The sequence below is a fragment of the Sinocyclocheilus grahami genome, unplaced genomic scaffold, assembly GCF_001515645.1.
Source record: "Sinocyclocheilus grahami isolate Dianchi unplaced genomic scaffold, SAMN03320097.WGS_v1.1 scaffold14.1, whole genome shotgun sequence".
Taxonomy (NCBI): domain Eukaryota; kingdom Metazoa; phylum Chordata; class Actinopteri; order Cypriniformes; family Cyprinidae; genus Sinocyclocheilus; species Sinocyclocheilus grahami.
The window spans coordinates 1,548,946-1,576,011 of NW_015505193.1; the positions used below are offsets into that span (position 1 = coordinate 1,548,946).

The window sequence follows — 27,066 nt, forward strand, 5'->3', positions numbered from 1 at the left end:
GAAACTAAACGCTGCTGTGTTGCTCGGAGACGCGCAACAATTCTGCTGTGGCTTTAAGGTAATATATTATTTGTAAAATTGAGCAAAAACACATAATATTGTGTTTAAAATATAACAGAATATCAACTTCTTACTGAGCTGTTGTATAAAATCGCATTTAAACTCTGATATCCGGGTCAAAAACAGCACTTGTGTTATAGCCTACTGCTCTCCCTGCTCGTGTGATATCGATATTGTATGATATAAATATGAGACAAACATTTTTTGCACCCATATCTTGAATTTTAGGGCATAACTGGATTTATGGAGTTGTTGCCCTACATCATATTTGTCAACAGTCAACTGTATGAAATGTAAGATGATGTACACGTCTGGGGGCAGGGCCAGTGCGTTAACTGCGTTAAAGGGGTCCTTCACTGTTTTTTTTCTAGGCTTGACTGTGTTTATGTATATATATATATATATATATATATATAGATAGATAGTCGTAGTTAATTGTTAGTTAATAGTTTTAAACTCACATTACTGAAAATGATTACAAAAGAAAGAAAAACACACTTTGACCAGAGATTCCCATCACAGCTTTTTGAAAGCACACCAATAGTCTTGCTAATTCTCTGTTTTCACAGGAAAAATAAAGCATTATGCTTTGAAAAATAAAAAACCGAGCTGACATGACTAAAACTCGTGCGATGGCACAGGTTTGTATCTGATCCTTTGCCCTCTGGCTCTGTAGACGATCACTCCACACACCATGGCAACTGTTGCCACGAGACAAATAGCGATGACAACAAGGTTTAGACTCAGTCCCGGGCTTACGGTGACCTCTGAAATGTGAGTAAAGGTTGAAACGGTTAACACCATTTGTTTAGTATACAGTCATCTGCTACATAAGCTGAATGAACGAGATGTCTTACGTGATGCACTTCTCTTCAGTCGCAGGGGCCCCTGGGAGATGAAGTGACTGGCGCTCTGGATGGGAGCCTCTCTTTTGTGATGGTGATGGGACGGTGGAGCGACTGTGCTGTTGACGCAGCCCTGAGAGCAGCGGGTGTTGGGATTGTTCGCCTGGAATATGATGATTGAGCAGCTGATGAACACCTAGAGAGGGAAGAGAGGAAGACAAAAAGATAAGAGACAGTGAAAGAAGGCAGGGTTAAACAGAAATATTCCTATTTTATTTTACTTGTAGAGATGCGCTGTATTCTCTTATGGAGTCTATATCAGAGTATATGAGAAGAAACCTCACTTTCAGAAAAACACTTAAAACATGTTAGCAGCCCATAATGCAACTGCATGACAGCAAAACTTCACCACATATTAAACACAGTGTCACTAGACCATTGGCAGTCAGAATGAAAGATGACATTTTTTAAATATTATTAAAAATCAAACAATAATAAAAAATGACAAACGCAAGCTAGGGGCGACCAAAGATTTGTTGTAAAATGTTCCATTTACATATAAAAATAAAAAGTGTGTTCTATTTAAAATTTCAGTTTTTACTAATACATCGCCGTCGCATTTGTATGTAACATATTGTGCCCAGATAATTAATTAATGAATCAATCAACCAAAAATATGGGGTTAGTAATTTCTTTTTAAGAAATGAATATTTTTATTTGGCAAATACACTTTATATTCTTTAATAACTGTCACCGTCCCACCTGTGAGACGCTTGGCACTCTTTTTGTTGTTGTCCTTTTTCTCGATCAAATATTTTAGTAATCATCATAAATTATATATCATTTGAAAGCTTAGAAGCCCACGATTCTTCCTGTGAAAACCATTTTGAAATCGGACATTGCGTTACCATGGAAATGGTACTTTAAAATCTTTTGGCGGTCTCCTCCCCCTTAGTGGGCAGTGTCAAGTGTCATATTACAAAATACACTACGGTCTTTTACAATCAAACCTTTTTATAATCTTGACAAAAAACATATCATTGGAAAGGTCTGAGTCTCAGGATTCCATATTTGATGGTTATTTTGAGAATTAATATTGACAGAGAAATCTAGACATTTTTTGACAGAAAAATGCATTAAAAAATTCAATGGAGTTTGGATGGCACCCGGTGGCTGTTTGTGGTATGACACCCAAAATAAAATCTCACAGTAACCTCAATTTTTTTCATATCAACTTCAAATTTGGAACATAACTTATTTAGACATAAGGCTTTAATTTTAAGTCAAACCCATTATGTAAAATATTTATTATATAAAAATAAAATTAATATAGTGAATTTAAACTTCTATAACTTTTTGGTACTTTAATTTTTTGAACAAATTCCACTTGTGCAATAATCTGTTGATTTTCTTCTTTAAAAAGAGACCAACCTGAGGTCTGTATTACAAAGTGTTTATAAATTACAACAATTTAAGTTTGGAAAGTGCACTTTCATGCCTATTTTAAAAAAGGACAATTTTTTATGCAGCAAAACTGTTTTCAACATTGATAATAATAAGAAATGTTTCTTGAGCTGCAAATCAGCATATTAGAGTGATTTCTGGAGGATAATGTGTCACTGAAGACTGGAGTAATGATGATGAAAATTCAGCTTTGATCACAGGAATAAATTATATTTTAAAATATATTCAAAAAGAAAACAGATATTTTAAATTGTAATAATATTTCACAATATTCTTGTTTTTACTGTATTTTGATCAAGTAAATTCAGCCTTCCTGAGCATTATTAAGAGACTTCTTTCAAAAACCTTATTGATGCCAAATTGTAGTTTGTGTGTGTGTGTGTGTGTGTGTTTGTGTGTCTGCATTAAACACCACTCTAACCTGGTCATGGAACTCAATGAATTTGAAGGCCTCCATTCAAACTGGACATATGGTTGGTGGCTTGTGAAAAACTGAACCGTTTCATCCACGTTGCATCTGAAATAAGGAAAAGCACTTGATTAATTTGTGACAAACTGATAAGACAACGTGTAACATTGTAACGTGTTGTAACGTGTAACATTGGCATAAGTAAAAAGTGTAAATAATCAATAACGTTTGTAGAATCTCACCCATTCTTTATGATGGGATAGGAGATTGGGTAATTGGGATTATTGTAAGGTGTAGCCACACACGACTCGAGGAAGATCTCAGTGTTTAGGACTGGAGTGACGGGCTCGATCTTCATGTAGATCTTATCGCCCACATCGTACTCAAGCGGGTAAGATTCTGAACCCCTGCTGGTGTGGAAATTTTCAGAAACATAAAACTCAAACTGATAGTTGAATGTGCCAAAACCATTTTCTGAGATGATGATTGGTGGTCTGTGAGTATCAAACTCCAGCGTAACGTTGGTTCTTTTCTGGTACTTGCAAAGGATTTCAATTTCTAGCTTATTCTTTCTGGTTATAATGTCCCTGGGATCATCAAATGTAATGATTTTATTCTTGAAGATGAGTTCATTATTCTTCTCCTATAAAGAAACAGAAGTTGTGAAATAGTTAAGCTCTGGAATTCACAAGTTCTGATTGTTCATTTTGATTGTATTATGTTGATTATAAAACTGCTCACCTCAATCTGAGTGCCACATTCATTTAGAAGTGTGTTGGTGAACACGTAGGTACGGTTGGTGTAAACCCGACAAAATGGATTTATCAGCCTCAAGTAGTCACCATGGAGGTTTTTGATGGAGGATCTCTCAACTGTCACTGACATTGAGTTTTGAGTACAGATTACATGTGCCACAGGTCCTGAAAATAACATTAATAACATGCAAATGTACATATTTCATCAGAGCAAGAAATTCGAACAACAACATCAAATGAACAGGAACATATGTGTAGTACAAGATGAGTCAACAATACTTGTGGTCTGGTTTCCCAAGTAGATAAATATTGTAGCATGCAAATGTACATATTTCATCAGAGCAAGAATTTGAACAACAACAACATCAAATGAACAGGAACAAATGTGTAGTACAAGATGAGTCAACAATACTTGTGGTCTGGTTTCCCAAGTAGATAAATATTGTACATTTTAAATGTGTTTACTTGCTAAAGGTTAATTTTGTCAACCTTTAGGTGCACACTAGCATACAGATGATAATAGACATGGACTAAAAGCCACAGAATGTCAATTTTGATTTAATATAATTCATTTAATTACCTATTTTTTAATTCATAAGTTAATTTACTTCATGTCACTCATGAATGCCATTATTATTTGGGTCTGCAATATCATAAAAAAGGAATTAAATACATTTAATTGATAAACTGATTTACACACCTTCTGCATTCGCCTTTGCAACAACGCACCTCATCTCAGAGTGGAAAATATCAAACCTTAAAATAGAAAGGTGTTTCTCATAATGTGATTCTAAACTGGCTAAAAAAAGTACTTAGTAAACATACCCGTATTGTCCTTCTGCGATGAAGCAAAATGGAAAGTGTTGGCCATAGTTTTCTGCAGTTGGTGTCCAGTAGATCACATATTCCCCAGTGGTGGTTTTGTACTTTGTGCTGTTCAGTGGTCCACTAATGATGACATCAATGATTCTAGAGGACAAAAAACACAACAATAAAACATTGAGAAACTTTAATTGCGCACAACCATGTTCCAAAATTTCTTTGCAATTTTACAATGACAGGCCATCATGTCCCGTGTACCTCTCTAACAGTCTTTTTTTATTTTAAAGAAGGCAACTAAAAACAAAACTACATACTGAAACAAAACAAAGCAAAGACATCACACCAAAAGCACAACCTCTTCGAACTCCTGCCCTCTGGTAGGTGCTACAGAGCATGGCACACCAAAACAACCAGAAGCAGTTTTTATTTTTACCACAGACAATGGCTGAATTTGGAATGACATACTATTCTGCTCTTGTTACTCTTACTGCCATAGCTTTATATCTGCCAGAAATGATATATGTAGCATGGCAGAAATATGCTATTCCGAATTCAGTTGAGTTAAAAACTGTTTATAACTTTTAATTAAAGTATTTCATTTTTTTTAATTCAAAGCTTTTTCTTAATACCTAGAAAAAGATGCAAAAGCTTTCACTCTGATTTCAAGCTCTTCATTTACACGAGCCTGCAGGTGTTCTCCATGATGTGGTGTTGGGTGAAGGAACCGGGGTAGATATTCTCGCTCAGTGCAAGATGGTGCTGGACTATCAACTGAAATGTATGTATAGTATACATTTAATCAAACATATAGTATAATTTGAAAGCATACTTTACAAAACTTCCAAACATACATTGAAGAGAAAACTGAAGAGGTATTTTGCTCAGTGGTAAAGCTGTTGCTGCAGTGGTTATTATTGGATATATGGTTGTTGGGTAACACTTTACTTGAAGGGGTGTGCATAAGACTGACATGACACCTTCATAATCATGACATGACACATGTCATGAATATGAAGGGTTTTTATGCATGTTTATGACAACTGTCATTAAGTGTCATTCGCTCAGTTATGTAATTTTTAATGCAAAGATGACATTGTTTGAGATGTCTTTGTTATGGGCTATGGTTAGGGGTAAGGGTAGGGGTAGGGTTAGGTCAAATAATGTCATATTTGCATTAAAAATGACATAACTAAGCGAATGACACTTAATGACAGTTGTCATAAACATGCATAAAAACCCTTCATATTCATGACATGTGTCATGTCATGATTATGCAGGTGTCATGTCATGATTATGAAGGTGTCATGTCAGTCTTATGTACACCCCTTCAAGTAAAGTGTAACCGGTTGTTGTTTGTATAGTGGTGGGTATTGTGGTTGTAGTAAGTTCAGATGTGGTTTTAGTGGGTTCAGGTGTGATCGTTGTAGGTGTAGTTGTAGTTATTTTAGGTGTTGTGGTGTTTGTAGATGACGTTGTGGTTGTCATAAGTGTTGTGGTTGTTTTCGGTGACGTAGTGCTTGTTGTCAGTGATGTAATGGTTACTATAGATATCATTGTGGTTGTTGGTGACATTGTGGTTGTTGTAGGTGTTGTGGTTGTTGTTGGTGATGTAGTGGTTATATTTGGTAACAGTGGTTGTTGTAGGTGTTGTGGTTGTTTTGTTGGTGATGTAGTGGTTGTTGTAGGAGTCGTTGTGGTTGTTGTTGGTGATGTAGTGGTTATTGTAGTGGTTGTTGTTGGTAACATAGTGGTTGTAAGTGTTGTGGTGGTTGTTGGTGATGTAGTGGTTATTGTAGTGGTTGTTGTTGGTAACATAGTGGTTGTAAGTGTTGTGGTGGTTGTTGGTGATGTAGTGGTTGTTGTAGGAGTCGTTGTGGTTGTCGTAGGTGTTGTTGTGGCTGCCGGTGATGTAGTAGTTGTTGTAGGTGTTGTTGTGGTTGCCGGTGATGTAGTAGTTGTTGTAGGTGTTGTTGTAGTTGCTGGTGGTGTAGTGGTTGACGTCGGTGATGTGGTGGTTGTTGAAGGTGTTGTGGTTGTTATTGGTGATGTAGTGGTTGTTGTAGGTGTTGTTGTGGTTGCCGGTGATGTAGTAGTTGTTGTAGGTGTTGTTGTAGTTGCTGGTGGTGTAGTGGTTGACGTCGGTGATGTGGTGGTTGTTGAAGGTGTTGTGGTTGTTATTGGTGATGTAGTGGTTGTTGTAGGATCAAATGCTAAAAGATTGTACCTTCTGGGACAGTTCTGAGGAACTCTGCAACAAAAAACAATACGGCAACGTGAATGTTGTGTAGAACTGTATGACTTAATAAAGATGAATAGACACCATAAGCTTCCATTAATTCTTATAAACAGCTGTTTTACCTAACAAATGGTAGGGTGGTGGTTATTGGCGATCGGTTGGGCTCTGAGGTGTCCGATCTCACTCCAAGGTCAATGTAAGTGAGAATACTCCAGCCTCCAGAATTTGTGACTGTGTTGTAGATCCAGCAGCAACTGCTTTTGCTGTTGAAACATGCATGTCGACATTTTATATTTACATTTTGTTCAGATCTATATGTTTTTCAAATTATTTTTACTTACAGGAGCTGGAATGGGCTGTTGGTGGAAACCATCTTTGTTATCACTCCCTCAGACTGACACCAGTTGTTGCCATTGGGACTCGAATCTACTTGACCAATCACAGTACTGACATCATTTCCACAGTCTCCAGAGCTGCACGGCCAGTAATCATATTCATAACAGGAATGGTAGGTCGCCTTGAAGCGAAGTTCCACCTGAAAAAAAATCAGTGGTTTATGACTAAAGTAAGTTCTAGCTGTCAAAATCTGCTATTAAGAAGTACAAACATTTTTGAATTATACAACTAAAATGGATTTAAATTTTATATTCCTTACATGAGAAGTTTGGTGGTGAAGATGAAACTGACAGTCATTAATATTTACTTAGGATGTTATACACACAATTGGTATATTGACTGTATTTTTTGACATGGAGCTTTGCAAAATAACCGCAAAATTTGCCACTGAAACATTGTTATGGGGGAATTCTGCATTACCCATAATCCCTTTAAAAATGTAATATATGTATGATTGGGTACATATGAGTACACATTAATACATGCTTTAGCTCTATTTTATTTTTTTGTTTGTTTGTTTAAAGAAGTTGTGTTTTGTGATTAGCTTTTTTAAAAAGCGTCTTCAGTTTTGTTGACTGCGTTTACCAAACTGCCAGCCATATTCACATTTAACCCAAACAAAACAGTACTGGCTTTAGTATAAAATTAATGTTTATCAAACAACATACATACATGTTTAACCAAAATGCATGTTTATTGAATATAAATACTAAAAACACAATGTTGAGTCAATTAAGGAATCCAGCTGCACAGCATATTGAGTTACAGAACTTGTTGCACAAAGATGTGCTACATGTATCTAATTTCTTAAAGGGGTCATCGGATGCTAATTTCATTTTTACATGTTGTTTGAACATAAATGTGTGTTGGCAGTGTGTGTACACATCTACCCTATAATGATAAAAATCCACCCAGTGGTTTTTATTGAATCCTTAAAAATAATATCCTCTTTTTCAAATCAAGCCGTTCTCAGCTTCTTGTCTGTGTGACGTCACACGGACGAAGGCTGCTCCCACGATAGTTCATTGACACTGCCGTCTTACCTTAGACCTGCCCTGAGTGAGCTGTAACAGTCCGACCACCATTGTTTCGATGCCGGAGCAGGAGTAGACAAGAATGGCTCCATAGCGATTGATGTGGTCTGTTGTTGGATGTAATATTGAACTCCCGTCATTTACTCCCGACATCTGAGCCGCTGAAGACGCACGCAGTGGATTACTTTTGTTTGTGAAGGGAATGGCCCCCAATCTGCCTAAATGCATCTATGTTCGTGCAAATCATTCGTGATCCAGCTTCACTTACAGCAGAAGTGAGTATAAAGGGTATTTTATGCATGGTTCGTCACCCCACAGAAGAGGGGGCGGGATCAGCAGAGCTCATTAGCATTTAAAGCAACATGCAAAAACAGGTTGATTTCTGCAGAGCTGATTTTAACAAGATAAAAAGGGTGTTTTTCACACTACCATTGAGAAATTTTAACCAAAGTTTGTTATAGACTTTTCATTAAGACCCTAAAAAAATCATATCAACTTGTGGAAAATGGGCATCAGATGACCCCTTTAAAGTGGTAGTTCATTCAACTCTATTTAACTTTTAACAACCTTATAAAGATTATTCAGGCGTGCGTAATGAAGAAGGTTGAATTAGGTGAATGCACAAAGGTACTTTGTTACATATTTATACCTTTTGAAAAGGTACTGCCTATTTGACAGCTTTTGTACCTTTTTCTGAGAGTGTATATTTTGAGTAAGCCAACAACCTGCCTCAAAAAATAAAAAACATAATGCCAAATGCATAAATGTATACATGTAAAATGCTAATAAATGTGTAGCCCCTGCTACAGAATTTGTTACGGTTTTATATTTGTAAGTAAAGTTTATGTTAATGTTGTATAAATTTACACTTCAAGAGAACCTAAACTGTTGGGCCTGTGAATTTTATTTCCTTATTATGTAATTGAGTACTTTGTGAATAATAACCTATGCAATAACCTAATAAGCATGAATTTAAACAAATTAAACCTATTATATTAAAGAAAATTCCCATATGGCAGGAAGGGGGTGTTACACAAAATGGAGGCACCGCTGGGATGGATTTTATAAATTTGGGGTTATTAAGGATGTCCAGTTGCATCTACATTTCTTTGTTTTCATTTATGAGAACTATCATGGAGCCTGTATTGTACAAAAAAATACCAAGATACACTCAGTAGTTGGTGTAAAGGAGAAGGACTTGATCCAGCTCATGCTATACTGACTGCTGGGGTCGCAGAGGATGTCAGCATAAGCCAAATTGAAGAATTGATGCAAACTGTGCACTGTTGGGGTTGAGTAAGAGGAAGGACCTACAGTGTTGAAGCAGGAGGTTTGCTGGCTCTATGTGAATGTAGAGAAGAAATAACACCACAGATCGTTCCTCCTGAAGTGAGGAGTGATGATGGTACTACTGTTTGGCACATAGTGGTGGTTGATCCAAGGCCTGATTCGTCAGATGCGTCAGATGACTTTGTTGGCAAGCTACAGAATTTCTTGCAAGCTGAAGGTAAAACAGTTGCCGACCTCCAAGATTATGTAGCTACCCCAGCACCTGCTAAAGGTACTGAAGAATTCTTCATTCATGCTATGGCTGAAGTGATGAGGCAGTCTAACCGAAGTATGGTAGAGACTCACAGTTATTGTCGACTTCGCGTGTTTTCTGGTATCACCCCTACCCCAATGGGAGAGGAACAAGTTGAGTATTGACTTGAACAGGCCACAGTGATGATAGAGGGCAGTGATTGCCCTGAAAAGGAGAAGAGACGTAGAATAATAGAAAGTCTGAGGGGTCCTGCACTAGAAATTGTTAGGTCCTTACGTTTCAGCAATGATACATCCTAATCAGAACCGATGTCTTCTGCATCTGGGAACAGGTTTCTGATTTATTGTATCTGATGGAGGAAATGACAGTCATGAATTCCAGAAAAGAAAAACACAGAATACTCATCTTGGTTTAATTACTGCTAATGAATTGTGGTTAGACACACCATTGTGACCACAAGTTTTTTATTAAAACTGAAATATGTTAATATAGGTTTATTGCAAATTATATTACTTTGTTCTGGACAGGGTTATTTTAGTATAACTGAGATACTATTATAGTTTTTTCATATAGTTAAAATTTTCTAATTTTGCTCTTTTGAGTGATGTGTTGCTTATATTTTCTCAAAAGTGTGTGTGAAAAGTACTATACACTAAAAACAATTCCGTAAAATTTATGGTAAAAAACCAGCAGCTGTGGTTGCCGGAATTTTACCGTAAAAAAATACGGTAGCAACGTTATAGGTTTTACGGTTTTAATTTAAATTTACAGTTAAATACCGTAATTTCATTAACTGATATAATGTTAATATACCAACCTATTGAAGTACTGAAATCTGTTTTGTACCTTTGTAATACACTGATAACCACCAAATGCAGGTGGTGATGAGAAAGTCACATGATGAACCAAAGCCCATCACAAGCAGCTTTTAAATAATAACATGTATAGAAGGTGCACGGTGTCATTCACACAAACACCATCATAACACACATGAAACTGAAATAATGCAATAAACATTCATTTATCAACATTAGGTGTAACACACAACCCTAATATACAAAATGGATAAGAAAAAACTAAGAAGAAACAGTTATTTCAACAAAAAAACATCAAATTTGAAATGTAACGCAGGGAATTCTGGGAATGTCAATTTACGGTTATTCACTGTAAATTATACAGTCTTTTTCACTTCCAAAAACGGTATACTACCGTAAAATTAATGTCCAATACAGTTTTTCACCGTATATAGTAGGGGAATTTACCGTTAACCATTTAACAGGTTTTTACTGTAGCATTTTTACAGTCTTTTACCGTTAAATTCACGGTCATTTTTTACAGTGTATAGTTTAACTTCATTGTTTCAGTTTTACATGTGAGCGGAACTCTTCGAAATCCATATCTTATGGATTAATGACTGAACTACACGTTCTGCTCACAACATGGACTAAAGAGTGTATGTTGGCAAATGACCACAACACAATATATCCTTAAATGTGCATTTTATTTTAAAACCAACATTCATTTGTAAATGTTTATGTTCTTCCAACAGCAGCGTAAAGCTCATGTTCTTCCAACAGCACTGTAAATCTCATTCTCAGTACTGTGAGACTGAGTAAAAGTTCACGTTTCTCCAATAATTATACATCCTGATAAGTGTGTTATGTTCAGTGAGGCATGTTGTCTGAAAGTGAAGAAGGAAATAAGTGGGAAAAAAAGATGATATGCTGAAAGAATTAGGACAATACCAGCCACACCAAAGATCATTGTTGTGCGATTATACCATTTACCATTAAAACTGTTCATTTACTGCTCATGTATGAGATACGCTAGAAACTGGAAAGACTTTAACTTCAATTTATAGTCTGAAAGGATGTAGTTTCTTGTGCGTCTACTCAAACTGGCCACTAAAGGATCTCAGAAAGTGGACAGTAGATGCATGCGGTCAATAGGTCTTGTTCTTCTGACATTATATACCAACATCCCCACCAACACCGCAATGGAGACAACAAAGAGTCCTGCAAAGACCCCGGTGCTTGTGCTGATGTGTAGAAATCCACCGTCATTTGATGCTACAAAATGAAAGAGCAACAGAGTTAAATCAAAGATTATGGCATAGAAATCATGGTAACACTTTACACTAAAGTCCCATTTGTTAACATTAATTAAAGGAATAGTTCACCCAAAAATGAAAATGTGCTCAAAATGAACTCATCCTCAGGCCATCCACAATGTAGATGAGTTTGTTTCTTACAAACACAAAACTTTTCGCTTCACAAGACATTCACTGATGGACTGGAGTGGTGTGGATTACTTGTGGATTATTGTGATGTTTTTATCAGCTGTTTGGACTCTCACTCTGACGGCACCCATTCACTGCAGAGCATCCATTGGTGAGCAAGTGATGCTACATTTCTCCAAATCTGTTCCGATGAAGAAACAAGCTCACATCTTGGATGGCCGGAGTGTGATTAAATTTTCAGCAAATGTTTGGGTGAAAAATTCCTTTAACAAACATTAACAAAGATGCATAAATACCACAAGAAATATATTACTCAATGTTAGTTAATGCATGAACTAATGTTAAGAATGGAACCTTATAAAGTGTCACCGAAATAATACCACAGTCACTTTCAGTTAACTATTTTATTAAACCATATTCATATACCAGCATTATGAGTCTGTCGTGCCACACGCAAGGGACCCTGGGTGATGTAGTGCCTGGCAGTTTCTTGGCTCACATCTCGTCTACGTCTGCGTGCAGCTTGACTTAGGCAGCCTTGGGCACATCTGGAGTTTAAGCTATCTGTTGCACACAGGATCACGGAGCAGCTAATGTACACCTGTCAACGTGATTTCAAATGATTTTCGTGAAATGTTCCTGCTAAACACAGTTTACACAGTCATTGTTATGCAAATGTGTCGTACCTCATCAAAGCCTCCTGTGAACTTGAAAGCTTGGATCTGAAAGTCATACTTTGTGGAAACGCTTGGGTAAGCCATAACTGTATCATCCATAATACACCTGAAATAACACAATCAAAGAAATGAATGACTTCTGACGTCTATCACTCTTCAGTTTCATTAGTATTGCCTATATTAGGAAAATTGGAATTGTGCATTACTTTTTTCAAAATGAAATCCAACACAATATACTCATTGTTCCTTGATAAACTGTGAAAAGATTCCACATTTTGGTCTACTGCGTCACTTTGGACGCGCGTTCACGACAGTATCATGATGCGAGTGTGCGCCAGCGCTGATCAACGCCGCCACATGCTCATGATACTGTCGTGAACGCGCGTCCAAAGTGACACAGTAGACCAAAATGTGGAATAAACTCATTATTTTAGTTTTGTTTCTCGTAGCTTCGTAACTTTACAGTTGAACCACTGATGTCACACGGACTACTTTGTCGATCATCTTGGTACTTTTCTGGACCTTGAACGTGGTAGTTACCTTGCTGTCTATGGGAGGGTCAGAGAGCCCTCAGATTTCATCAAAAATATCTTAAATTGTGTTCCGAAGATGAACGAAGGTCTTACGGGTTTGGAACAACACGAGGGTGAGTAATTAATGACAGAATTTTCACTAACCCTAACTAACCCTTTAAGCATTCGTATCTGTATTCAAATCCTTACGTAAAAGATGTTTCTGCTAATGTATTTACCTGAAAGAACCCTTGCTTTTGCCACAGTCACGATGATGCACCTCATTTCTGACTGACTGATAAAGACAGACAAGAACTCTTAATAAGCTATGCAGAGAACAAAAATAACCAGTGAATATAAATTCAGACCCCATGTTACCTGTGAAGTGCCTCTGCTGCGAAACACACAGGTACACGACGGTACAAATCTGTCTTCTGTGGAGTCCAAGTCAGTGTTGCCTCCAAAACTCCATTACTCTCACTTGTCAGGGTCTTAGACATATTAGAGGGGCCACTGACCTGGAAGTCAAAGATGCTACACAGACAGAAGGAACAGAAAGATCAGACAGCATTAACTGAAGCAGCAGACAATTGAAAAACCTGATTCGGCAAACATTGTCAGTTGAGCATGTCAAGGTATTCTTTCCAACTTGATCTAGTGATAAAAATGGAATTCAGTTAAATTCATCTGCTCATCAAAATCACGCCACTTAGAAATGCAATGAAAAAACTGATTTAAAAATCTATTATGACTGCCACCAATAAGCAAAATGCAATCAAATCTGGAGGTTGCATATAACGAAACGTTGGCTTAACAAATATATAAGAGAAACACCGTAATTCTAGTTTTGTTTGAGAAACACAAAACATTATTCAGACCTGTTGTCTGAGATCTGTGCTCGCAGGGTGATCTCATGCACCTCTCCCACAGCGGCATGATGCACATCTCCATGTAAAGGAGTTGGTGTCAAGAAACTTGGTTTGTTCACGCCTGGTACACAACCCTGAGATGGTGGAAGAACTGCAAGATGGTGTGTAGAGTATGTTTAAATACACAGAAATGCACAAACACAGTATCAGTGCTACACAATTCACAACAGACGAACATTTATTGTAAGTGCAGCATCAGTTCACTTCTGCTTTCAATTACGTGTTCTGATACAATTAACAAAAGCCAAACCAAACCTGTTTATCCACAATTTTTCTTTTGACATGTCTTGCATTGTTTTGGTTCTTGCTAATGACACGCATTCTCTCAAATGACAGAAACCGGTTGTTCGGGTCAATCAAACAAAAATGGATGTCTATTGTTTTTCTGGAAGTGATCGATGTCTCGAATATTGCTGAAATTATACTGTAGCTCTACAGTATGTCTAGTTTATGTTCTTTCCCATGCACTTTTGATTTCCATTTTTCTTTCTTTATATTTAAAAAAAATACTTTCAACAGATTACACCTTCAATCAAAAACAAAGTATTTTCTGCATGGACTTGAGCAATATATTTCCATGACTTTTCCAGCCATTTGTGATTACTGCATCAGGATTTTTATGAAACAGTTTAGAGATTGTTCTGAATATTTCTTACACTGTAAAAATAAAAAGAAGAAAATATTTTTCGAAGTTGGAAATAGTTATTGGAGTATATTTTTCTACATCAAATGTGTAACTCATCAAATTTTAATCAATGTGTAACTTAACGTTTCTTTGTAATTGTTTGTAAAATATACTAGCAATTTCTGAATGAAAATTGTTTCTACTCCAAATTTTCAGTGTACTTTGCCAAATTAATACTTCTGGTATTCCTTTCAATTTCATTTGTGAGACTTTGTATGTTAAAAAAATAATAATAAAGATATTGCTCTTAATATTTCTTACTTTTTTAGTTAATTTGAATCCATTTTTGTGATTTCTGTAAATTTCTTCTAAAAAGTTATATAGCATCCTAAACTATTTTATTGCATGTGGGAGAGTCTTTGTTTGACCCGTAACAGATAATGTGATTCTCACTCACTTTCAACTGCAAACTGCAGAGGCACTTGACTGAGAGCGGTTGGGTTACTGCTCTCATTGAATGCATTACTGACTGAGAAGACCCCGTTTTCGTCAGTCAGAGTTATGTTTGAAACGGGATAATCCTCCAGCAAGAGCTCAAACACATGCACACCCACATCCAGAGAATCTTCTCTGTGCAAAGTGCATGATTCCTACAAAACAAACACACACACACACACACACACACACACACACACAAACATTCAAAATACAAATTAAAAGGTCAAAGGGGCAAGGAGCATAATTTTACCCTTCCAATTTGAGGTTTTTCTTCAAGTTGAAGAGTTTATCATTAGAAAACGTTACCTGATAAAGATGTATGTTTGGATGTTGATGGCACACTGTGCAGTTGGCGTCATTAAACCTGCATCTCACAACATCGTTATCTGGATCATGTGCCAGCAAATGAATGTTCTGGAAGCAGTTCTGAGGAATCCTGAGTATTATCAAAAAGACAATGCAGCAAGATGCATTATGTATTTACGGAAGTGGATGTGTCTGTTAATGAAAATACAAATGCAAAATATATGTATTAATACATTTTTATGATGTCATTTTAAAAAGCACGCACCTTATGTTTGGAATTGCTGCTGAAACAGGGGATCTGTTTGGGGACTGAGTGTCAGATCGACGGCCGGTGTCAACATGAGTGCGAAGCGTCCATCCACCGACACCATGAACATTATCCTCAAAGCAGCAACCAGAGGAGCTGATAGAGATATTTAATAAAATGCATGTGCATTTACGTATTATGTCATTAATTGTTATGTGTTTAAATACGAGAGAATATATAATTCACTTTATGCATTAACTACAGAACTTAATATGACAATCCTTTAACATATACACATTTTTGTGGGATTTTATTCATTTATTTGTATCTATTATGTGTATTTTGTGATTATGTAAGACTGTTATCAATAACTTAAGTCAGAGCATAATAGTTGTGTTGTATAAAAACAGCATCAGAATTACCTCAGAATGAATGGACCATTACTAGTGACATTGCTGGCAATGTGAACCTCTAATTGGCACCACAGATTTTGAGCTGTGCTGTCTGTCACCACAGGTTCGGTGCTAGTGAGGATGCCACACGATCCACTCTGACAGATCCAGTCAACCTGAGAACCACAGGGACCCCTACTGGACTCTCTGTAGTAAAAGTGCATCTGCCAAAAGCACACAGAGGAGACGGGGCTAGTTGTCACATGTTTTACATGAATTACATAACCAGTGTTGTTATTATTAACTAAAACTATAAAAAGGTTATTTAAAAATCAGTAATTTAAGTAAAGATGAAATAAAATATAAATATTAGATGAAAAAAAACTTTATATATATATATATATATATATAATAAAAATGTCAAAAGCACATAACAAAATTACTATTAAAGTAAAAAATGTGAAAACTAAAAATAAAAGCAAATTGTAAATAGTATACTATAATATATAAATAATAATCCAATTAAATCGCTTTGCACAACAGCAAGCTGAGAAATTTCAGGAAATTAAGCATTCACAATCTAAGTTTAGATTGCTTCATTTTACATGCTCTGTATGAAACAGAAATAGTACAAGTAAAAAAAAAATACAAATAGACTAATTAAAATGAGACTCATTAGGTTCTAAAATTTCAAAACTGGATTTACCTCCACTGATCCATCTGGAAATCTGTTTCCAGGTGTGAACGTCATGGAACCCCCATAGAAACCTACGGCTGGTCCCAGAGCGAGAGCTAAGCTCAGCAGCAGCAGCATTGCGCCGTGTGCCATTGTGTCTGATGGAATCACACGCTGAGCAATGCCATATACTGAGAAATGGGTGGATACTTTCTGTTTCTAAGTTATTGTTTGAATTGTTCCACCAGCTGAAGACATGCATGTGATTAATGACAGGAATTAGCTTCCTTGAAAAGCAACATACACAGATTATTTTTTATCCAGTTACCGTATCACTATTGACTTCCTATTATGGGAACATTATACAATCTTATCTATGGCGATCATGTTTAACATACAAAAACAAAATCAGTAATTTTTTACAATTAATTAATACATGTTGAATTATTTTTTTCTTACTGTACAAGAAGATTAAAATGCAGTTTAGAAATATTTTTTTTGCAGTCTGCATTCCAATCAAGAGGAAATTCACATTCCTCAAACATGATACCAGATATTTCAGAGGATTTTCAGACCGAGAATCACACCATCTGATAAAAATGAAAATTAGGCCATCGTTTACACACCCTTATGTCATTCTAAACCTACTTTCTTATTTGCATGTAATACAAAAGATGTTAAGCAGAATGACAGTCTTAATCACCTTGCATTTTCATCTGTGAAAATGTCCTGGGCTGTCAGACCCTAACATCTCTTTTTGTGATCAATGGAAGAAAGAACAAGTCATACAGGTTTGTAAAGGATATTTCAGACCGAGAATCACACCATCTGATAAAAATGAAAATTAGGCCATCGTTTACACACCCTTATGTCATTCTAAACCTACTTTCTTATTTGCATGTAATACAAAAGATGTTAAGCAGAATGACAGTCTTAATCACCTTGCATTTTCATCTGTGAAAATTTCCTGGGCTGTCAGACCCTAACATCTCTTTTTGTGATCAATGGAAGAAAGAACAAGTCATACAGGTTTGTAAAAACACTTTTAGATCAGCCTTTCCCTTTAACTGAAGGGCAGGTTGCGGCCCTTGAGCAATATGAGGTTTATAATAGTGAATGCTGGCTTCTCTCCTCCTCACGAGTCAGCGCTGATTTGTTATCCTAATGCTCAATATGGTGACTGTGTTAAATTGCCTTTGTAATAAAAAGTTTGCCTTTTAATAAAAGTGTTTACTCAGAGAAACTGTAGGTTTGGATACCATTAATCGCATTTCATATAAAACAGTTCAGAGGGAGAGAGTGTGAGAGAGATATATATTTTAAAATGTAGGCTAATTTATTCCTGTGACGGTTTTGAAACATTATATAAATGTCTTTACTGTCAACGTAATGCCAACTTTCTGAATAAAAGTATTAATTTATTTAAAAATAGAGTTGGTGCTCAAAATTTTGAACAGTTAGTTTTTTACAGTTTAAAAAAAAACAAAATAGGTTTTTAAAAAAATCTGCAATTGAAAATATGATCCAAATTGCTTATTTCCTCGCCTGTTCTGGACATTTTTGGAGACGTTCTCAGACACACGCCCCTCCCATCAGAGCGAATCTCTTTTGATTGACACGAACCTTGACCAATCGTAGCAAATGAATGTTTGAGGGGGCGGGATTTCCTTCAACTTCATCGCTGGATGATCTGCTGCAGCTCTAGGTGACACGTAACTAAAGGTGCGATTAGGCCTCTCTAAACTTCAGCTAATTAGTAAAAAGACAATTTTTCATTATGTAGAAAACTTTACAGAGCTTTGACTAAGCACGAGGACCGACTACAACCGGATTCGTTACTTTTTTAATCTGCCGAATGTCTTTGGAAAACTTGAGACTTTCGTAAACATTTCAAATATACAAGTCGCGCGAGCAACTGTCCACAATTATAATGTTTCACGAGGAATCTGGGAGAGGACGGAGCTGTTTCTATACTGAAGAGTGAAGAGAAAATCATTCCCTGGAAAGTTTCTGTGGAATCCGGGAGAGGAGGGAAAATGGGCAACGGCGTGTGCTCCAGGAAGCAGAAGAAGATTTTCCAGTCTCTGTTACTGGTCACGGTGGTGTTTGGGATGATCTATGGTGGGATGTTTTCTTACGAGATGCACAAACAGCTGAAGAGGACAGAAGAGATGGCCGTGAAATACCAGCAGCACCAGGAGTCTCTCTCCGCTCAGCTTCAAGGTAAAAACAAACACACGTCGCCGCGATGACGTCACGACGCAAGGAACGTTCTATGAAACAAGTTTACGTTTTTTGCCGAGCGAGCCATGACACTTTTTTTTACTCAGTGATCGTCCTGTTGGTCCTTTGATTGTGGTGTTGTGGTTTAGTGGTTAAAGCTCCAGAGAGGTCATCAAAAGTTTTAGGTTTCAGTCACATAAAGGAATGTAACATGACATGAGAGATGACATTGTTTGAATACACATTAACTGAATTTCTCAGGTTTCAAGACCTGCTTGTGAGAACAGAATGTTGCCTACTGGTTAGGAAAGAGCTAGGCTGGTAAACAAAACGTTTGTATGTTCAAATCACATGAAATTACGCCGCTGTTCAAAAGTTTGGAATCAGTAAGATTTTTTTAAAGGGGTCATATGATGCTTTTTTTAAAGATCATTATTTTGTGTATTTGGTGTAACAGAATATGTTGACATGCTTTAATGTAAAAAAAACATTATTTTTCAAATACTGTACATTATTGTAGGTCCTCTATGCCCCGCCTCTCGCTTTTGCTTTCGCCTAGAAACACACAGCGTCTCCCTGACATGCTGCATCGACACTAACTGTGGTTACTGAAACCACGCTTTCTTTCTTTGCGTGCACATTTGGGCGGCATTATGCAAATATTTCCACATAGTGAGGTAGATATGTGGGGGCGTGTTAGAACGAGCCGTTTTAGGGGGGCGTGGCAGAGTCTTAACTTTGATAAAGAATATCTCTTTGGTTTTGAGACTTTAGTCTTTGCAACTTCAGGGATCTTATCTATGCACAATCAGCTTGTAACACTCCAAAGAGAAAGGACAACTTGAAATCGCATCATATGACCCCTTTAAAGTGTTTTGAAAAAAGTCTCTTGTTCATAATAGCATTTATTTGACCAAAAATACAGAAAAAACTGTAATATTGTGAAATATTATTGGCATTTAAAATAATGGGTTTTCTATTTTACTATACTTTAAAATATCATTTATTTATGCGATGCAAAGCTGAATTTTCAGCATCATTACTCTAGTCTTCAGTGTCACATGATCCTTCAGAAATCATTCTAAAATGCTGATTTATTATCAGTGTTGGAAACAGTTGTGCTGCTTAATATTTTTTTTGAAACCTGTGATACTTTTTTCAGGATTCTTAAACAAATAAAGTTAAAAAGAACAGCATTTATTTAATCCTTTCTAACAATATAAGTCTTTATTATCATTTTTTATCAATTTAACACATCCTAAAAGCATTAATTTCTTTAAAAAAAAAAAGAATTACTGAATGGAATAGAGTGGAGTGGGTTAAGTGTTGAATATTGGTTAAAGATAATCAAAGGATTTTGAGATCAAACCATTTAAATGATTATATAGCAATACACAAATTTCATCTTCTACACACTTGACTAATGCATTTTCAAAGAAATGCATTGCTGCAGTTTGTAATCCTTTTCATGCAAATCAAACAGTGTTTAGAAGCAGGTGGTATTGTGGTGGTGAGGTGTATTTGAAACTGATCAAGAATTTTTTTTTGTCTGATACACCCTGAAATCATGTATTGAAATCCAAGAAATGTTTGCTTGTTTCTGTGTGTAGCTACTGCAGTGATTCCCTGCAGGCAGCTGCCGCTGTAGATACTCATTTTTATGCAGAACATTTTGTTGGCAACCAGCTTGTTTCAACCTGTGCCTAAAATCACAGTCTTTCATTCTATTGTCTCACAGAGATGGTCTTCGCTGTTTGTCCGCCCTTCCAAGCTCAATATGCTTGCTGCTGGAAGGGCAAGAAGAAATGGTCCTTGTCTTGAGATCAAAAGTAGATCTATGTTAAACTGTTGGTGATTAAACTACAGTTTTGTTGCTTTGCCATGTGGACTTTAACGAAATTGAATAAATTTAAATGCTCCGAGCTCATCAATAAGATTTTTACAACAAATATATGATAAAAAATAAAATTGTTTATATATATATATATATATATATATATATATATATATTTATTATGTAGTTAATTATATCATTTATAACCGCCATTTAAAAGAAATGTTATAGATTAACAACAAATTGTTTTATATGTATTATTTATATATTTCAGATTTTTGTCTTGACATCAACAAATATTATTAATTATTTTTTAGAAAATATAAATTTTTGTTAAATTATTTATGTTTTTATTTTACTTCCTGTAGTAAGAGATTTCGGTTTTTTAGTATTTAATTTTAGAATTATGAATTAATTATAATTCATTATATTTATAAAGTAATTTTTTATCAATTGTTCTATATTTATTATATTTATATAGTTCATATTTGTCTTGACAACAACATGTGATCAACATGAATAATAGTTATTACTAGAAACTTTTTTTATATTTCTTAAACAGAAATGTAAATATTAAATAAAAGTTTGTTTTATTTTTATTTGTTTATTTTCCTGCTATAAAGACTTATAATATAGATGTGTAATTATTATAGAATTCATTATGCTAAATTATGCATAATCGTTTATAACAGTAAGTTTTAATACTTATTTTATATTTTAAGAAATAAATATATTAAAAAAAGTATTGAAAGTTTTATAGATGTTTATTATATGGGCTTTGGGACGTGAGCTCTTTAACCTAACAGGTCTCTTATGTCCTGAGCATATGTGCTGTCCATTGCACAAACGATTTTATTGTACCACTAGGTCTTATTATGTGGAGACTGTGTTTGAGAGTCAACTGTGATTACTGCCTTCGAGTCATAATCACTGCACACAGCCTCTTTATAATCAGTATAATCAGTACTTGATGTGTCAGTAATGTAATGATGATTGTAATGGGAGGATACAAGACCAGACCCAAGGGGTCAGAGGACGCAGACCATGTCTTCACTGTAATAGTGTAGTTCAAGAAACAACCTACACTGCTGGACGAACACAAATATGGGGAGGGAAAGCTCAGTCAGGCTTCATTTCCTGTGGCATTTCAGATTTTGAAGGAGGGCTGCTGTGCACATTCACAGCTCATGTTACGGATAAAAAGTCAGTGCACTCTGAGAGCAGCAGGGGTAACCTTTCATTCTGATGCCATTAGTGAGAAATTAAGAGGGTCGGGTGTGGCACTCAACGGGTCAGTGGTTCACACAGTGGGAAAAATCTTCAAAAATAGCTCCGCTCACTTTACTTTCTGACTGTGGTTCTGCAAAAGCTTCTGGTTGATGTGGGGTTTAGGGCTGCATGATTCTTGCTAAAATGTGAATCACAATTATTCTCCATGGGAATTGAGATCACTATTCTCACTTTTTCAACCAAAACATTTATTGCACTCAAGTAAAAAAAAAAAAAAGCACAGGACTTTCAGTTATAATAAAGTGCTGCTATTGTTGAAGGTGGTGAATGAGTGTTACATAACCAGTGCTTTGGAGGGGATGAGTTCAGAGATTCAACTTCTCAGAGAGAGGTTACCAAGCCTTAAAACACAGAACAGTGTTGCTAAAAAAACTGCCTCTTTGAATCTCTAAGGATGCACTTTTTCTCTGAAGTCTGGCTGGATGTCAGTATACCAAAACTAAATCAATTTTTCTCTCTTTCTTCCTCTCAGTTGTGTACGAGCATCGCTCCAGGTTGGAGAAGTCTCTTCAGAAGGAGCGTCTGGAGCATAAAAAATCCAAAGACGGCAAGTTTATTTATAATATATGACAACATCAGTGACTAATAGATGAAGAGGAAATTATGAAGTGTAATGACATCCTGTAGCTTGCATTATGCATAAACTGGTGCAGCCCAAAGCCGCTATGTTATGCCAAGTGTCAAGTTAATAAGATCCTAAGAGCATTTGGACACTTTTATGCCAAACTGAAAATGCATGACTGTCATTGCAGTAGGAATAAAATAACATGCGATAGCGATAAACAATATTGCATTTGTCTCGGCTGTAATACTTGTTTTTGCTTTTTCCTCACAGATTATCTTGGTTATAAAATAGAGGCTCAGCAGTCTCTCAACCAAGAAAAGGTATGTTGTTTTGAGATCTACGGCATAAAGGATGATTTACATTGAGTAAAAACTTGAATTGTGAAATGCAGGAGAAGCTTTGCACTGCAGTAAAATGCTCATCTGGTTGTTTGTATGAGAATGGCTCATATGTTTCTCGAATATCACGGCCTGTGGCTCTCTGGCATGGCATTTAGATGCGCAATGATGGCGTGCATACAAAATGACAAGGTCTGGTTGTATTTGTTTGTTTACAGCAAGATTCCAGCGTCAGGTTTAATTCTCTGCACTCCCAGCATCAGATTTTGAAGGTCAGTGGGAAAAACACATCTACATGCTTGTTTTCAAAAATGATGTTTGTGATGTACTGTAAAATATGCATGTCTTTTCTTCCCACAGCAAACACAAATAATTCACTGTTGTGTGTGTGTGTGTGTGTGTGTGTGTGTGTGTGTTTACCATCAGAACCAGCACGACGAATTAAAAAAGCAGTATTATGAGCTACAAGAGCAACATCAGCTGCAAGAAGATGAACACAACAAGGCATTAGATGAACATAAACAGAGACTCAACCAGCTTCATCAGACTAAAGAGTCTGAGATTTCTAAGATCAAAGGTATTACGTTCTCACCATCTTTCTCTAAGCAGTCACATGGCAACACCCTTGCGTCCGTCAACTAAAAGACTCATGGTGGTGTGTTTCGCACAGGCAAGGAATGTGTACATTTATTTTGACCTGTGCATCCCATAGTCATTTTTCAAACCGACTGGAGTCTGTATGGTGGAATTACAAGCTGTGGTCATTTCAGCTGACTCTCTTTTTCTCGTTTCTTCTCCAGAAAATATATTGAACCTACGTGAGGAGAACAAGCAGCTGAGAAAAGCTCATCAGGAAGTCTATGTGCATCTCCAGGACACCAGGGTAATGCAAAAGCACTATGGGTTTTGTTTTATACTAGCACAGTGCTTCAGCTCTAAAGTAAAAGCTCCATCTTTTTAGAGCAATAGTACAAAATATGTGTTATGGTTATTAGTATAATTAAGCCATTGGTACCTTTTGCCACAGATGAGTGGGTGAATCTTGTGAAGTCAAGATATGTCCATTATGGCAGCCCTAAAATTCACCAAAAATAAATACAAATAAAATAAAGAGAATGAATGAATGAATACATAAATGAAAATTAGAAAATATATTTTGCATGAAGAAACTGAATTCTTTTAGAAGACTATTATAATTTTTTAATGTCAATAAAATGCACATTCAAAGCATGTCGATATAAAAGTACATAGTTTTATTTCTTTATTATTGTATATTTAATTAAAGTCTTTTTTATATAAATATAATGTAATATAAATAAATATATATTTTTTAAAAATATTTTTTAATTAATTCAGCACAGCAGATGTTACAATGATGTAATTGTTACTGTGCTTATAATTTAAAAAGTACAATTATTACAATTACAATTTAAATGATATTTGATTATTTAAAAAATTACAAATTAGGTAGGAATTGTGCCTAATTGTTATGATTATGAAATAATTTCACATTGCAAAAATGAAAAATCCTACTTTTTTCTTTATACAAAATATATACATGCATATATTTTTCTTTGGATTTTTGGGTGAAATTAGCCGCAAATGTTTTGAAAATTTTGCATGAAATTCACCCAATTAGAATTTATATTTAGCCATGATCCTTGGTTTCTTGATCCATCTTGTTGCACTTCAGTTGCACCATCCATACTTGCATTCAGTGTGGTTGTCCTAAACGCTTGTATCTGTGTTGCCTGTGATGGTCCTTTTTGTAGCAACAGCACAAGAACTTAAAATCTACCCACGACCAGCTTGTGTTGACCCTGGAGGACCACAAGAGTGCGCTGGCTGCAGCCCAGGTCAGGGTGTGTGTGTGTATGTGCTTTAAGCAGGTGCAGGAGTGTGTGTTTGCTGTGCATGCATCCTACTGACCGATCAAACACTGATCAGAGCATATCCTGTGGGAAATACAAGTCTAGTTTCACATAGCTCATGTAAGCAGCTTGCAAATGGCATGTATTTATTTCTGCACGCATATTAGCAGGTTCCAGTAGTCACTCTGTGTGTGTGTGTGTGTGTGTGTGTGTGTGTGTAAGCAAAGTAACGCTGTGTATCAGATTTGTAGCTGAAAGCAGCATTTCAGGACTGACCCTATTTTTGCTGCACAAGATAATTATTTGCTAAACTTAGCAGAAAATACGGTGAACATGAGCTGTAAACCTACTTATCAGCATGATCTTTTGCAATATTTTGCACTTTAATAATTACTGTTATAGTTGCCACCGGTTATACACGTATACTAGTCAAGTATACATACTATGTGTTTAATAAAAACAATTATTTGCATACTTTGTATGGTGAAATTTAATTATCACAGAAGCTCAGCAAATGTGAAATATTGTATTTTTTGTACAAACGTACACAAAATAATTTTATTATTTTAACAAAATAATTGTATTCATGTTATTTTAGTATCATTAAGATACTATTGTAGTTTTAAGAAATATTTTTTATTCATTTTGTTAATTTGTATTGTTGTCATTTTAGTAGTTTTTTATATATATATATATATATATATATAAAATAACTTTTTATTTCAGTTTTAGTTATTTTAGTATATCAAGTTAAACTAAATTAAAATGAGAAATTGAGAAATAATAGGTGCAATTTTGAAACCAGGGCAAAAAAAAAAAAAAAATGTTTTTGAGCACACTTTATATATATATATATATATATATATATATAAGTAAATGAAAATCAGGTAGTTTTGGAGTTTTTTTTGTTTCAATTAAATAAATTTTGCTTTAACTTTAAATTATATGCTTTTTAACCCACTGTTGTATAAAAATTAAACGATTATTTATTTATATATTATTATAATATTTATTAAATATTAAATTAAAATTAAAACCATGTAGTTTTCTAGTATTTGTTTTAAATTAAAGTTCGTTATAAGTTCTAAAAATATACTTTTGAACACATTTATTTTAAAACATTATTTTAAATGTTAATATAAATATTAAATGATTAGATATGTAAATAAATTGAATGTAGTTTTCTAGTTTTGTCAATTAAATACAGTTTGCTTTAAGTTCTCAATGAATTATTCAAGTAATTATTTATATAGATTGCACTGGCTTTCATTCTGTTCTTGGTGTTTTTCACTGATAATGGTCTTTAATCTCTCTTTCTCTTCTGCCTTATGTCAGGATCTTGATTTCAGCTTGCTGTGTTTGTGGCCTGTTTCAGCTAACCTCCAAACATTTCACCAGTGTATATGAAGCCATAATTCTAATGTGTTATATTGTACTAATGTGGTTGGTCTCGATGTGTTCCAGGTTCAGGTGGATGAATATAAACAGCTGAAGGAAACGCTCAATAAAATGCCCAGTTTGAGACATAAATCTGCTCAGCCGGTCCAGAACAGGAACGCAGAGGAGCCCCATAAACCCCAAGACGCTCAGCCAGAGGTACTGAAGCTGTTTACCCATCATACATTCAAAATAATTTTTTCTTTTTCTTTTTTTCAAACCACTCATGTCACGGAGATCTGTCTCATGTGGATCTCGTCAGGCGGAGAAACATGACGAGGTTCAGAAGCCTCAGTCGCAGCACAGGGAGGAGGATGGAGAAATGGGAGGAGCTGAGGAGAGGAGGAGAGAGCTGGCAGAGGAGGAGATGGAGCAGGCGGGGCTGCCACAGAAACTGGAGGAGGAGTTTGATGTGGCACATATAGAAGCGGAGGAGGAGGAGCCACAGGCCAACCAACCAGATGAAAACGCGCTGGAGAGGGAGCAACATCACGGTCATGAGGTCAGAACTCTTCCGAACGCAAACATTAGACCAGAGATGCCCAAACCAGGGCCCACGGGCCAAAGTTGTTCTGTGGTGATTTGGCCAAATCTCAAAAGGAGGAAAAATATGAGAAAAAAAAACGACAAAAAAACATTTAAATGACATCTGTGAATGCATTTGCAAGTACTTTAATATATAACCTGATTATTTGCAATAATTAGTAAGAAAACCGTCCATTGGTTGGTGATGTTAATTTTAGTATTTTGAATGAACTTTTATTTTTATATTTTTTAATTTTAGTTTAAGGTTTAGAAATTGTCTAATTTTTTTTCGCCATTTTTATTAGTTATTAGTTATAT

General features: G+C 35.7%; 3 protein-coding genes and 1 pseudogene across 4 annotated transcripts in view; 1 reads left to right on the forward strand and 3 right to left on the reverse strand.

Annotated features, from left to right (window-relative positions):
- Positions 1-496: 496 nt before the first annotated feature.
- On the reverse strand, positions 497-8,174 carry LOC107600728 (uncharacterized; annotated as a pseudogene).
- Positions 8,175-11,067: 2,893 nt separating this feature from the next.
- On the reverse strand, positions 11,068-12,581 carry LOC107601063 (CUB and zona pellucida-like domain-containing protein 1). Its single transcript, XM_016293076.1, has 3 exons — positions 12,490-12,581; positions 12,230-12,404; positions 11,068-11,633 (listed from the first exon to the last, which is right to left on the reverse strand). Exons 1-3 carry the CDS (start codon positions 12,577-12,579, stop codon positions 11,479-11,481), a joined length of 420 nt encoding a protein of 139 aa, XP_016148562.1. The 5' UTR covers positions 12,580-12,581; the 3' UTR covers positions 11,068-11,478.
- Positions 12,582-13,190: 609 nt separating this feature from the next.
- On the reverse strand, positions 13,191-16,953 carry LOC107600739 (uncharacterized). Its single transcript, XM_016292699.1, has 8 exons — positions 16,696-16,953; positions 16,020-16,213; positions 15,616-15,753; positions 15,351-15,480; positions 15,004-15,196; positions 13,871-14,012; positions 13,371-13,526; positions 13,191-13,287 (listed from the first exon to the last, which is right to left on the reverse strand). Exons 1-8 carry the CDS (start codon positions 16,816-16,818, stop codon positions 13,191-13,193), a joined length of 1,173 nt encoding a protein of 390 aa, XP_016148185.1. The 5' UTR covers positions 16,819-16,953.
- A 1,356-nt stretch (positions 16,954-18,309) lies between these two features.
- The window catches only part of LOC107600206 (Golgi integral membrane protein 4-like), a 15,396-nt gene continuing 6,639 nt past the window's right edge, over positions 18,310-27,066 (forward strand). The window contains exons 1-9 of one of the 2 annotated variants that reach the window (XM_016292042.1): positions 18,310-18,888; positions 22,485-22,559; positions 22,848-22,897; positions 23,134-23,187; positions 23,342-23,492; positions 23,716-23,798; positions 24,688-24,771; positions 26,251-26,382; positions 26,486-26,725. In XM_016292042.1, coding sequence (XP_016147528.1) covers positions 18,702-18,888; positions 22,485-22,559; positions 22,848-22,897; positions 23,134-23,187; positions 23,342-23,492; positions 23,716-23,798; positions 24,688-24,771; positions 26,251-26,382; positions 26,486-26,725 — 1,056 coding nt within the window. In that variant the 5' untranslated portion in view covers positions 18,310-18,701. The remainder of the gene's footprint in view (positions 18,889-22,484; positions 22,560-22,847; positions 22,898-23,133; positions 23,188-23,341; positions 23,493-23,715; positions 23,799-24,687; positions 24,772-26,250; positions 26,383-26,485; positions 26,726-27,066) is intronic. The other variant, XM_016292050.1, reaches the window with a different exon arrangement.